Source organism: Pseudogymnoascus destructans (genome assembly GCF_001641265.1).
Source record: "Pseudogymnoascus destructans isolate 20631-21 unplaced genomic scaffold scaffold_23, whole genome shotgun sequence".
Classification (NCBI taxonomy): Eukaryota; Fungi; Ascomycota; class Leotiomycetes; order Thelebolales; family Thelebolaceae; genus Pseudogymnoascus; species Pseudogymnoascus destructans.
In genome coordinates this window covers 179,808-194,517 of record NW_020167542.1, presented here as the reverse complement: position 1 = coordinate 194,517, position 14,710 = coordinate 179,808, and the positions used below count along the sequence as shown (strand labels likewise).

General features: G+C 46.4%; 1 protein-coding gene across 1 annotated transcript; it reads left to right on the top strand.

Annotated features, from left to right (window-relative positions):
- Positions 1-697: 697 nt before the first annotated feature.
- On the top strand, positions 698-9,538 carry VC83_07603 (uncharacterized protein; the record flags this gene model as incomplete). The annotated part of the gene is made up of 1 exon (XM_024471170.1): positions 698-9,538. One exon carries the CDS (start codon positions 698-700, stop codon positions 9,536-9,538), a length of 8,841 nt encoding a protein of 2,946 aa, XP_024320880.1.
- Positions 9,539-14,710: the final 5,172 nt, after the last annotated feature.

Here is a 14,710-nt window from a genome sequence, read left to right as displayed (position 1 = left end):
TGCTTTTTTTGATGGATTTTAGTGAATAATATCAGGTGCAAGGAACCCAACGCACGTGCACGGTCTGTACTTTTAAGCGAGAGAAAGGCTGTAGAAGCGGTGTTCGGTGGTGGCGGGTGGCATTTTAGTACTTGTAAGGCTAACCCGCAGTGTTTGGTCACGTGATTTAATGCACCAGAGTACCTTGCGAACAAAAGCTTGCCCCCAAGCCCCCTTGGCAGCACACGTGACGATCAACAACCCCAATACGTAGTTGCTCATACCCATTATATCGCTACTCTAGACAGCTGTAGGGTATTTTATTTATTTCGAGGATCTCAAAACGAGCCCCCAACAGTCCGCCTGTACTCCATCTTCATACATGTCTACCCATATCTGTTGCCTTGCTGGACAATGATGGAAATCAACTATATTTCAGATCTACCCATCTTTCAAACTGGTCCATAGTTTATGCGCGCCCATCCACTCAACATGCCATGCGAATTGATTTAGTTGGACCATGACCATACATTCTGCATCCAAAGAGCTACCAATGATCCTAGGCCCGGTAACATCTCTGGCTCAGTGGTGATACTGGCAACTACGGGCTGGCCTACCGACACGCGCCTGCTCTTGCTGTATTCCAGGCCATCCTATGGAGTCACTGATCTGAAGTAGGCCTCCTACAGTCCATGGCGTACGAGTCCTGCCCGACAAAATGGCCATCTTAAGCCCCTCCTTTGTGTTTGGGATTGTGGTGCTCCTCTACCTCTCGTCGTTCATCCTCTTTGCAGTCCTACGCATCGCCACCGGCATATCCATCCAACGCATCGGTTATTTGTCTCTGAGAAGACTGGCATACACACCACGAGATGGAATAAGAGTGGAAATCCGCGGGTTGGGAATCAACCTTCATCGTCCAACATTTGCCCAGCCGACCTGGCTAAGCATTGTTGTGACTGAACTTGCTGTAACGGTTGATATCGAAGCCTTGGAAACACAAAATAAGCAGAAGCTCAAAAACATCACAGAGTTAAGCCAAGATACTGCTGAAGATTCCGACCATACGCCCCAACCTCAGGCTGCGAAAGGCTGGGCGAAATACCATGGCAAAGGCGCCAGCGAAAGCCAGCGGAAGAGTTGGGACGAACTTAAAAAACTGAAGGAAAGGGTCAAGCGCCTCCATCGCAGTATTGGGTGGCTTCGAATGGTCGATATTGTGGCCACCAACTCATCACTCACAATCTTGGAAGTGGGAACTATCCAGATTGGTAGTTATACCATTGCCGTCAATACGAGGCGGAAAATGGTCGACCAGGGGCACATATTCTCACGCAAGAAGCAGCAAGAGAAACATCAGCGACCAGCCGAATGGACGGTCACCATTCGAAGTGTGCTACTTACTGCCGAAGGGAACGAGTCGTTGGAGGTCCTGGATCACGCAGCTCTCAACATAAATGGTCTGCTTTACAAGGAGATTGACGGGCTGCACGAGGCATCAATTGAACTAAAGCTAGGAAGGCTACATATTCCCGTGGACGATATAGAGACGTGTTTATCTTGTTACCGCAATCGCTCTAAGCTTTTCTCAAAGAGCCGCCATGAAACAGATTCAACCTCTGACGCGCAGGTCGCAAATCTGAAAGTGGACACGAGTGCTGAATGTGACACAAACATGGAGAACACTTCGGATTTCAACGAATTTCTCAGTTCAATCCTCCGAGGAATCAAGGAAATACAATTTGCAATTACCCACATTGGACTTGCAAAGAAGATTCGAAATGTTCAGCCCGGCAACGGCCCTCTATTTTTTAATGCTTCCATGAAAGAGGTCGGCATAGATGTACATCGGTTAGACCCCAAGTCTCCAGACCATCGCATGTACTTCTCTTCGCAAACTGTGGCACATCAAGGTCTCTTGGCGGCGCTTTCTGTTTCTATTGGTGTTGATGATGGCCATGGAAAGTCAGACCGCCTAGTATATATACCGATGACTACCACCACGATAAGAACCACCTTACCTTCCAAGATTGTTGGGTTTAAAGGGGTTCAAAGTGCTGATGAGCGCAATGCAAATATCTTATTTGCCAACATAGTCATCACTTCTCCGTCGGTTGACCTTGACCCGAAACACCTTCCACTTCTCATGACGATCATGCAACCACGTCCAAAATCGACATCCCGATCAGGCCAAGGAAGCCGCGAGCTAATTTCAAAGTTCCTACCCAAAGCGAATGTCAAGTTTTCTATGCATGAGCCAGTATTCCGCATAGCATTACCTCCCGTGGAAAAGGATGCTGACGAAGACGACTTTGATCTCATTATATCATCCATTTCCTCGGTGTCGTTGGACCTAGAATCGTCTCATTCTGCTGAAGGAGATATTCACTATGCGCTAGCATCCACATTCAGAGTGCAATCACACGATTTGTACTACCAGACAGCTTCGGCAGCTCGCTATGATTTACTTCAGACAGAGTCTATGGAGATTAAAGTACAGGTGAACGCAAGCCCTGAAGTTAACGTGATAGCTTCCGGTAGTCTTCAGACATTCTCGGTCCGAATGATCCGCCCAGAACTAAGTGAGGGCATCCGCGAGATTGTCCACCAACTTAGGACTAACGTAGAGCCGGATAAAAAGGTGAATCCCAAAACATCGAAAGATCCCAACTTCGTCAGAGCTCTACCACCGTGGCTACTCCACTTTCAATTCCATGCTTCGAATTTCAGCGCTGAAGTCGCTGGTGTTGACCCAGATATTTCGAATGATATACGCGGCGTTGCTTTACAATTAGAATCGTGGACAGCGGAATATCGAGCACACAAAGGAAAAATTGCAGACCGCAACCCATCCCATAGACGGGCCAGCAGCGGATCGTTAACCCCTGACACCCACCACCACAGAAGTGTCCCTCAAAGTATCGAACACAGCCAAGACTCGACTGATGGACGATGCTTAACGATAGACGTTTGCGGCCTAGAAGGATTCGTCGTTGAATCTTCAGAAAAGTGGGAATTCGAGTCTTTTCTTGCCATGCCGCAATGCAATATTACCGCCTCGACCTCCACTGATACCCAGGGGCCTCTATTTCATGTCAATTCGCATGTCAGGACACTATTGATCCAATATTCGTTATATCGGCACTATGCCATTGGCGTCGCAGGAACCGTATTTCGAAAGGCATTCATTCGCACCAAAACGAATGTTGATATTATCCGTCCCTCGCTGGCGGCCACTAGGGACATCAATGGCCTAGACTACCTGTCCCCCATGCAGTTTCCAACTAACAGCAACAAACGCAACCTCCTCGAGCACAGACTGCGATTGAACGAACTGGTAACAATCGATGCCAAGTTTGGCTTAATTCAAGTAAAAGCCAATATGCCCGCTGACCCACCTATGATGCTGCAAGTGTACGGCGTGGAAACTGGCCGTCGGCGATACTCACCACCCTTCATGAACTGCAAGCTTGCTCGACTCTACGTCGAGGCACCTAAGATGAAGCGGGTATGGGCTCGCCTCGCCAGTATCAAAACAGGAAAGGTTAACTTGCGACAAATGAGGCAACAGTTAGCCTCTGGAGCTTCTGTGGAAGATAATGTTATTGAAGTCAGCACGGAAGCCATACGGCTAGCTGTGCCGCATCAAGTTGTTCTATATAAAGTCTTTGACAATGTCGTGAACACAGTCAAAGCGATAGAACAACTTCATCACCGGTTCAAAACCGGGACAAATGAGTATATCTTGAAGAAGGGTCCAGAGGGACCCAAGCATGTGCCAAAAATTTCTGTTCGTAGCAAGGCACTTCTTTTTGAAATCGAAGATGGTGCATTTGAATGGAAACTGGGCAATATTTACAGATCTGGACTGGTCGAACAACAGCAACGCCTTGCCCGCGAGGAAGCATTTAGAGTCAAAGTTAAGAAGGTCGAAGAACAAGAACAGAGAAAGGACACGTCAAGAATCCGTACTCGATCGGCTCGCCCGTTTGGCCGAAGTAATCAACAGGGTACTTCCCACATGAGAAGCAAAAGCGAAGAGTACTCACAAAGACCTGAGCGCTCACGATCAACCACGCGTCATTACCGTATGCGATACGACCCGGAGGGATTGTGTGGTCTAAGTGCCTCTACAAAGGTCCCAATCCAAGAAGCTATGGAAACATTACAGCATTATAATGCACAAAGTTGGAAGAGACGTATCGATCAATCATACAGGACACAGATGAACGACATGAAGAAATTGCGGGGCGGGTTCTGGGGCCCTGATGAGTTACCCGACGATATGGAAGACATTGAGAACATTGTGGAGATACCTCAGCGCCCAGGTCTTATGAGTACGCTGATCAACGATCTACACATCACTATTGATAAACCTACTTTCCCTCCTAGCCAACTCCCAGAATTTCTCCACCAGATTGGGAAGGGTATGCCTCACGATATGAAGTACTCTTTACTCATTCCCATGCACGTCCAGATCGACATGGGAGAGGCACGTATGTCGCTCAGAGACTACCCTCTCCCTCTCCTACACGTGCCAGCCATGAAGCCAGGCCAGTCCCTACGGTTGCCAAGTTGGTCTTTAAAGACAAACTTTGTCATTGCGGAAGAGTTCTGCGGACCGCAATCTGTCCGTCACGTCAAAGTTGATATCGTTCCTGCCAAGGTCAGGAACCAGGTACAATCAAACTCGGGCTATTTCGCTATCGATGTACGACGTACCGTGTCTCCAGTAAAGTCATATTCAGATCTCAATATTGACATCAATACCATATTCCCGACGAGAATTACATGGGGCGCGTCATACCAGCCTGCAATCCAAGATATGATGATGGTAATTGAAAATTTTACAAAGCCTCAGATCGATCCTTCGGATCGGACAGGTTTCTGGGACAAAATCCGCCTGGGCTTTCACTCACGCTTGCTCGTGTCATGGAAAGGCGATGGAGACGTTCATCTATTGCTGAAAGGAACCCGTGACCCCTACGCAGTTACCGGAAACGGGGCCGGCTTCTTGATGTGCTGGCGTAACGATGTTCGGTGGAGCGTTTGGCGTGAGAATGACCCGAAGAAATTCATGACCGTCGAGAGTGGTGATTACATACTGGCCATTCCTGATTACAGTCATCAAGCCCTTCAAACAATTTCATCGGGCCGTGACAGCGACAGCGTGGCAAGCAGCGATAGCTACAGGAAGGGGGCAATTTTCAAGAAGGTGATCATGAAACTCTCTGGAAATGTCCAATGGTTAGCAGGTCTTGTCTTCGAAAGAAATATCGTCGGCGGAGAAAGGACTTTTGACTTTATACCGCACTATGACATTATTTTAAAAGAGCCTGCTTTTGCAAAAGCGCCGCCAGGGGATGTATATGACGCTTTCAGGGGATTTCGGAGTAACTATATCCACTTATCTATCGCTGTGACAGCCCCAATGAACCGGAGTTGGTCTGTAACAAATACGACGCCATCAACAAGCTACAACAGCGTCCATTTAACCCCACGGTTCTTCACCCATTTTTTTGCATGGTGGTCCATGTTTGGAGGCACGATGTCTCTTCCAATTCGACAAGGCCGATTATGGCCCGGACTTGAAAAGTCGAGCAAAAAATTTGGTAGGCATTTGGCGACCATAAAATACAGCATCTTGCTCGCCCCGCTATTTCATAGCCATGTATACAAACACAAAGAAGCTGAGGATTACACGGAGGATGTCGTCTCGGTGACCGGACTCAAGATAAAACTGGACAGTTTCATGCTTGATATACACCAGAGAAGAGAGTGGTTTAACACTCAGGACAAAGGCAGGAAAACTCAGAGCAAAACCACAGGCATGAAAATCCATAAGGCTCAGCTGGACTTGGTATCAGCGGACATCCGCGCCATGTCTGCAACAATTGCAGGTACAACGCCAGAAACCCTCAAGAAAGCATCTGTTCCGCCGCCCGTTACTCAACAGGACAGGGGTGCAACTGAACTTTCCAAATTTGTTATTCCAGACAATGATTTCAGTTGGATAGATATGGATGATTTTGTGGAACTGGATTGGATTTTGCCAGCCGAGGCAAATCCACATACAAAAATCATGCCACTTGCTTATGCACCCAGGCTTTCTTATTTCCGTCAAACAGACCATGGGGACACTATAGCTGGTGACCCAGATCGCACAAGCCCCTTTGGAAACGAGCCCACCCATGTCTGCATCATGTCCAAAGACGACGATCCGCGAAAAGTCCAATGTCAGCTCATTCAAAATCGACTAGATCAACTCGAGGAACAGGTAATTGATCACAAACGAGCGATGGGAGAAATTGAGCTTCGCCAGCTACAGGCTACAAGTGCTGATGACGACACGGCGATTAAAGCCGAACTTGATCAGATGAGAAGTTATGATACAGTACTACGAGAGAAGCGATCGTTCCTGGAAGCTATGCTGCATCTCATGGAAGCTAGAATTAGGGCAGATATCCGGAATGCGACGCCTGGTCTAGACTTAGATCCAGGAACCGATACTCGTACCTTCCCAGAGGAAGAAACCCACTCGAATAATACCCGTGGGGAGAATGCTGCTGCCCCTGATTTTGTTAGTGATTTCAATAATCGCTTTGTCATTCATAACATTCAACTAAAGTGGAACAACTCTTTACGCAACACCATTCTCCGATATATTCACCAGGTCAGCCAAAGGCGGGGGTTCATATATTACCTATCGAGAAGGGCAGTGAAGTTTATCCTAGACATTGTCGAAGAGCAAAACAAGGCAAAAGCCCCGAAGTCTAAGTCTTCAACACCGCCGAGTCCTCAACCGCCATCTGCATCTCCTTCAAGCGGGACAGAGGAGCAAAACGCCGACTTCGATATTCAACAACGAATCCAAGGGTTACTCGCTGATTCCAAAAAATTTGTCGATGCGAACGATCCCGGAAACTATGAGAGCGCAGGAAGACCCTCCGCAGAGCATCTTACCTCCAACATTGGTAAAGATTTTACACCTCAGAACACATACCATGTTCGCCTTATCGCCCCTCAAATTCAGCTTCAGAGCGAGAAAAACCCAAAGTCTGTTGCTCTGGTTACCGCGAAAGGCATGGAGCTTAAACTTGTTGAAATCATGGATAAAGATCGCATTTTTGATGAAATTAGCGGGCTGGTTCAGCGTCGATTCTCTGTGGAAATGGATGGTACCCAGTTTTTCGTCACCCACCAGAAGCTTTTTAAATCTCCTCTTCTCTCCTTGTATTCGGGAAGTCAATATGGGACGCCTTCGGGATCGGCCTGGCCACCTTGGGTTCCGATGGAAGTCATGTTCGATTTCGAAGTCGACCCATTTGGATTCAAGCGTGTTGTGCAAAAGACCTCGGCAAGCTTAAGATACGACAAATACAATACGTTGCGCCTAAAGTACAATGATGAGGTTGACAGGACAGACAAAGTCGCTGCTGATAGCCTGGACAGTCGAATGGATCACCTCTGGGTTCAGTTTCCTCATATAAGAGCAATTTGCGACTCATCTCAGTACTATGCCATGTATATCATTGTACTCGACCTGTTACTATACAACGAGCCCCTCGAAAAGACTCGCAGTGAGAAATTAGAGAAGATAATGCTTGCGTCTGACTTTAGCGACCTTCGTGGCGCCCCTGAGATGGTCATCCGGCTCCAGGAACGTATTCGCCAACTTGAAGAAATCAAGACTCAATTCCAAATACATTCGAATTACCTAGACAAAAAAGGCTGGGAAGGCCGAATCCTTTTAGACCGCGACCTAACAAGCTGTGGGGACGAACTCTTCTTCATGATGAAGGCGATCACGACGTCACAGCGCAAATATGACGGTTCTCAAAATAATGGTCTGCTTAGGTGGAACATAGCATCCGAGCAGATAGTATGGCATCTGATGCGCGATGAGGATCGGCCCCTTATGGAATTCCAGCTACAAAAAGCGGAATATGATCGAACCGATAATGCGGATGGTTCACATGTGAACCTCGTACAGATTGGTAAGATTGTGGGACTTAATCTTCTTCCAGATGCCATATATCCCGAAATGATTGCTCCATATTTCGATCCTGAACGCAAAGAATCTGAAGGCGCCAATAGGCAAATGCTGAGGGTTTATTGGTATATGCTCGAAGCAATTGCTGGGATTCCAGTCATGGATCATTTCGAGGTTAATCTGTTTCCAATGAAAATGCAACTAGAACGAGAAGTTGGTGTGAAGCTTTTTGAGTACATATTCCCAGGCTCTGGGGAAAGCCTTTCTGGCAACATTAAAGGGTCCGCAGCACGAATGAAAAACATGGCACGGCCTCAGGACGAAGATGATGAGGAAGACAATTCAACAACGCATACCACTCAATTCGTACTCAATCCTGATGCCGAGAGGTCGGACGCGAATACTGGGTCTGGAGCCGATTCGCTAGAATTAAGATTGAGGCCAACTTTGAATTCCGAGAGTCGCTCGAAAACTGGCTTGTCACGAAAGAAAGCGAGGATGGTAACTTTACATCATACTCAAGGTAGCGAGGGCGCATCGTTCCGTCTATTCCAGTCGAACAAGGCGCATGCTCCAGATCAGCAATCAACGAAGAGCATTCACAAAAAACCTTCTGTTGATAGCTTGGGCTCAAGCAATGCCACTCGACCAACAATCTCCCGATCCATGACAAATTTTTCGGCATTCGAAGGGAGTGTAACAAGTGAGAGACGAAACAAACTCTTCGCCATCAATCGCAGTGGCAGACAAGATGACGTGAAGCCTTCCGATGATCTGACGAAGATGTTAAACCGAGCATCCAACTATATGACGCTGGCATATGTCAAGATTCCCAGTGTAGTCATTTGCCTCAGTTACAAGGGCAAGGACCAACGCAATATTGAAGACTTGCACGATTTCGTTTTTCGCCTACCTATGCTCGAGTATCGGAACAAGACCTGGTCAAATCTTGATCTCGCGCTTGCTCTGAAGAAGGATGTCATCAGGGCACTCATCTCTCATACAGGTGCAATTATCGGAAATAAATTTACCAAATCTCGACCAACTATGACACAGCAGCATAGACTGAGGGAGCTTGCAACGAGCAATGTCCTTTTAGTGCCATCACGTCAAGATTCGCCTCATGATTTTACCGACACAGGTAGCACCTTGGCGAGCAGCTCTACAGATGCCAGGGACCGATCTAAGAGCCCGCGTCGGTCATTTGCTTCAAACAGTAGCAGCCTAGGTCCTGTGAGCGCAGGTAGTAGTGGCGCCGCTTCGTTTCAATCTCGTAGTCGAGGAGGTTCAAGCATCCCTCAATCACTAGCTATGACAAAATCCCATCTTTTAAGTGGCGAAGGGGGAAGTCAGACACGATATTCTGGAGACTCGTATTCTTTCAAGGGTTCTGGGAACAGTGACAAGCATAAAGGCGGGTTTTTGAAGGGCGCTATTGGTCGCAAGCTGCAAGCTATCGGCGGCAGGAGGAGGAGGGATCGAGGCAATGATGCACTATCCGGTTCCTCTGAACTAGAACAAGACGAGGGGTATTCTGATTCGGAAAGCCTCAAACACAACCAATAATAAGGGGCGTCGTCACGTTGCTTGAAAATCACTTAGTTATCATCGAGACATGCTTGTCAATTAGCATGAGCAGTTCGCTCCCTTAGAAATTTCCTTGTTTGTCATGGGAGAGGATGCTCAATATGGAGGGAAATAATTAATCAACAGGAGTAAACATTTAATGGGTAATAAAGGCGAAACAACGTTGGACTTTTGGTAGTTGGCATCACTACCGTCATACTAAGTTAAATATATAACAAGACAATAACTTAAAACGCTTAACGTGGTTTACCACCAAACGGAACATCCCACCAAATGAAACACTTTCCGATAGCATCGCAACCTCAAACCCAATTACTCCACCCTAACACATTAAAATTAACTACACTCAATTGAATTCTCTTCTCCTAATATCTCTTCAACCTCTTGACAAGTTCGTACATTATGCCCAGTCTTGCCGCACCTCCCACAGCGCCGCGAAGTCGATGGACCAGCCTCTACAGCACCCTCCTCATTTGACCTTTTCTGTCGTTTCAGCCCTTTATCCTCTTTTTCAGCGATCAGTTTTTGAGCATCTTCTATAACGTAGGTCGTGGCCATACCGGGGCCATGGCCATACCGGGATGGTGAGGTAAGCGAGCACTTAACTAACCCATCAAACCCATCAACCAACACACCAAACCTATCAATTACCCCATTATTATGGTACGCAAATGGAGTTTAAAAGCTCAAGAACGCGATATTCTAATACTTGAAGCAGTAGCTGGAGTAAAATCTGGTTTATATAAAACTGCAAATGCTGCTGCAAAGGCCTTACATCTAAGGCCTGATACAGTTGTTAGCCGCATTAAAGGGCGACATACCTCACATAAAGAAGCACATTTAAAACATCAATTACTCTCCCAAACCCAAGAAAAGACCCTTTTAAAATGGATCAAAAATCTTACTGCAAGTGGTTACGCTCCTAGCCATCGCATATTACGTGAGGTTGCAGAGGAAGTGCGGTCAAACAAGTGTCGGGTCTTCCAAACCCAGGTGAGCCAACCTACAGAGTTAGTTGACCAGCTCAGTCAGGTCAACTACCAACCCATCAAACCTGCCATAGACTGGCAGACTCGGCTATTTCTAACTAGTGGCTTGGCAGACCCCATCAAACCAACCGGCTCAGCAGCAGTCCCGACCAACTCAGCAGTCCCGACCAACTCAGCAGACCCGACCAACTCAACAGACACAAACTCAACAACCACAACTCCAACTACCTAAGTTACCACTTGGGCAAGATTGGGTGCCACGGTTCATTCAGAGGCATCCTAACTTACGTGTTAAGCTAGGAAGAAGGGTTGAGGCACAAAGGATGAATGGGGTCACAAAGCAGGTGTTGAAGGGGTGGTTTGACGCGTACAAGAGCCTCACAACAGAGCTAAAAATCGAAAACTACAACACCTACAACATGGATGAGACTGGATTTTCAATTGGAACAATGCAATCTACACGAATTATAGTCGATTCTACACTTAGGACGCGTTTTCAGGCACATCCAGGAAGGCAGGAATGGGTCTCTGCTGTTGAGTGCATCTGCATGGATGGAACAACCACCGACCCCCTCATTATCTTCAAGGGACAGAATGTACTACAGAGCTGGATTCCAAAGGATGTTATAAGCAAATGGCACTTCTCTGCAAATACAAAAGGATGGACAAGCAATCTTCATGGATATGAGTGGCTAAAACGCGTTTTTGAGCCTTCTACAAGAGCAAAAGCAACACTTCCAAATGGACAACTACAACAAAGGCTCCTTATTTGTGATGGCCATGACAGCCATATAAGCCGGAGCTTCATATCACACTGCATACAGAATCGCATATCGCTCCTTATACTACCTCCACATACCTCACATATACTCCAACCACTTGATGTTGCAATTTTTGGACCTTTGAAAAGACACCTCACAACAGCCCTCTCACACCTTAATGAGGCGCAGCTCCTACGCATACAGAAAGCAGAATGGATGGATGCATACATACAAGCAAGAGCAGCTGCATTTTCAAATTCAAATATAGCTTCTGCTTGGAGAGGGAGTGGGCTACAGCCATTTCAACCGCAGACAGTTATCCGCGCAGCTACGCTTCCTACAACAGATGCAGTAATAGTGCGGCCAAAGACTCCAACAGAGCATGACATTTTTGAGAAAGTATTTCTGAACAGCAGTCCACCTGATTTTTCAACACTTCACAAAGCAAATACAGTACTCTCTTCTACAATAAGTCGTGGCATTCTCAACACTCCTACAAAGCGATATATTCATAAGTTAGCAGATGAGACAGAGCGGCTCAATACATGCCACATACTACAACAAAGGGAGACAGATAACTTGCGCTCAATTATTCAGAAGCGCAGAGTACAAAATAAGGGCAAGAGAGCAGTTTTGAAGGGTCAATTCCACATCACAACTGAGGAGTTGCAGTCGCAAGTAGCAGAAGCAGAAGCAGCAACAACAGCTACATCACAAAAGTCGAAAATATCAACAACTCCACAAGTTACAACATCTATAATTGATCTAATTGATGATGGGAGTGAGGAGGAGCTATTTGACAGTGATATAGATGAATTAGCATGGTAATGGTAGAACTATTTTCAATTATTTTGAAGCTGCTCATATTTTGAAGGGGTGGCTTACCCCACCATCCCGGTAACATAGATCATGGTCAGACCGGCTAACTTACATGGCCAGACCGGCTATTTCAATTTTACAGGTAAATTCACAAGCAAATTCACATCACGTGATATATAATTCAAACTTGTAATAATTACTTTAATTGACTTGCTAGAGCTTAATGTTATTAAACTTAGATAATTTATATACTTATACGTTATAATTAAAAACGCTAGCATGTAAGCTAGCCTTATTAGGTAGTTATTAACAATTTTAGATTTGCCATACTAAAAATTTATATGGCAAAAGTTAAAACCTTTAGTAACTTATGTAAAAAGATACTAGTGGTATTAGCATCTTTAGATATAGTAGATGACTATTTAAAGTTCCTATATATACAAGGAATATGCTCTAGCCTTTTTATTAAAGGAGTTATTAAGGTTCTAATTTTCGCAAGCATAAGTACCTCCACATACAAATTTGTATGTGATGGTACTAATAGCCGGTCTGGCCATGTAGCCAGTCTGACCACGACCTACGTTATGGCCATGGCCCCGGTATGGCCACGACCTACGTTACATAGCAAACGACCCTAGATAGCTGGCTTAAGTAATCTGATCCATAAAACCGTCTTGGCGATATGACCGCGTTCCCGATACCTGCCTGCACTTGGGCTAGTAAATATCGCCAAGGCGGTCATTGACTGTATTACAAAAGTTATTAAGGTTTAAATTTTAGTCATGTGACTCAGATTTTGCTGTGGTCGATGCAGTCGCCGCTATGTCCATGGCGCCGCTATGTCCATGGCGCCGCTATGTCCATGGCGCCGCTATGTCCATGGCGCCGCTATGTCCATGGCGCCGCTATGTCCATGGCGCCGCTATGTCCATGGCGCCGCTATGTCCATGGCGCCGCTATGGCCATGACTTACGTTATGTTAAAGATGTAGATAGTAATTACCATTAACGTGGTTTACCACCAAACGGAACATCCCACCAAATGAAACAGTTTCCGATAGCATCGCAACCTCAAACCCAATTAACGTAGGTCATGGCGTAACGGGGGTAATGGCGTAACGGGGGTAATGGCGTAACGGGGGTAATGGCGTAACGGGGGTAATGGCGTAACGGGGGTAGTGGGGTCGGAACCACCCCATCAAACCTACAACCCTATTAACTACTACTACTACTATGCTAGAATGGTCCGTCAGAAGAGTATAAAGGCTCAAGAACGCGAAATTCAAATTCAAAAAGCTATATTAGCTATTAAATCAAATCAATACAAATCAATATATGCTGCTGCAAAAGCTTTAGGGCTACCAGAGGAGACCCTCCGCTGTCGCATAAATGGAAGGCACACACGTGTAGAAGCACGCCAGCACCAGCAACTCCTATCAAAAACTCAAGAGCAGACCCTCTCAAAGTGGATTAAAGAGCTTACTGGAAGTGGTTACGCTCCTAGCCATCGGATATTACGTGAGGTTGCAGAGGAAGTCCGGTCAAACAAGTGTCGGGTCTTCCAAACCCAGGTGAGCCGACCTACAGAGTTAGTTGACCAGCTCAGTCAGGTCAACTACCAACCCATCAAACCTGCTATAGACTGGCAGACTCGGCTATTTCTAACTAGTGGCTTGGCAGACCCCATCAAACCAACCGGCTCAGCAGCAGATCCGACCAATCCAGCAGACCCGACCGACTCAGCAGTCCCGACCGACTCAGCAGACCCGACCAACTCAGCAGACCCGACCAACTCAACAGACACAACCTCAAATCCCTAACTTACCTCTTGGGCAAGAGTGGGTGCCACGGTTCATTCAAAGGCATCCTAACTTACGTGTTAAGTTAGGAAGGAGGGTTGAGGCACAAAGGATGAATGGGGTCACAAAGCAGGTGTTGAAGGGGTGGTTTGACGTGTACAAGAGCCTCACAACAGAGCTAAAAATCGAAAATCACAACACCTACAACATGGATGAGACTGGGTTTTCAATTGGAACAATGCAATCAACAAGAATTATCGTGGATTCAAGCCTTAGGACGCGTTTTCAAGCCCATCCAGGCCGGCAGGAATGGGTGTCTGCTGTTGAGTGCATCTGCATGGATGGAACAACCACCGACCCCCTCATTATCTTCAAGGGACAGAATGTACTACAGAGCTGGATTCCAAAGGATGTTATAAGCAAATGGCACTTCTCTGCAAATACAAAAGGATGGACAAGCAATCTTCATGGATATGAGTGGCTAAAACGCGTTTTTGAGCCCTCTACAAGAGCAAAAGCAACACTTCCAAATGGACAACTACAACAAAGGCTCCTTATTTGTGATGGCCATGACAGCCATATAAGCGGGAGCTTCATATCACACTGCATACAGAATCGCATATCGCTACTTATACTACCTCCACATACCTCTCATGTGTTACAGCCACTTGATGTTGCAATTTTTGGACCTTTGAAAAAACACCTCACAACAGCCCTCTCACACCTTAATGAGGTGCAGCTCCTACGCATACAGAAAGCAGAATGGATGGATGCATACATACAA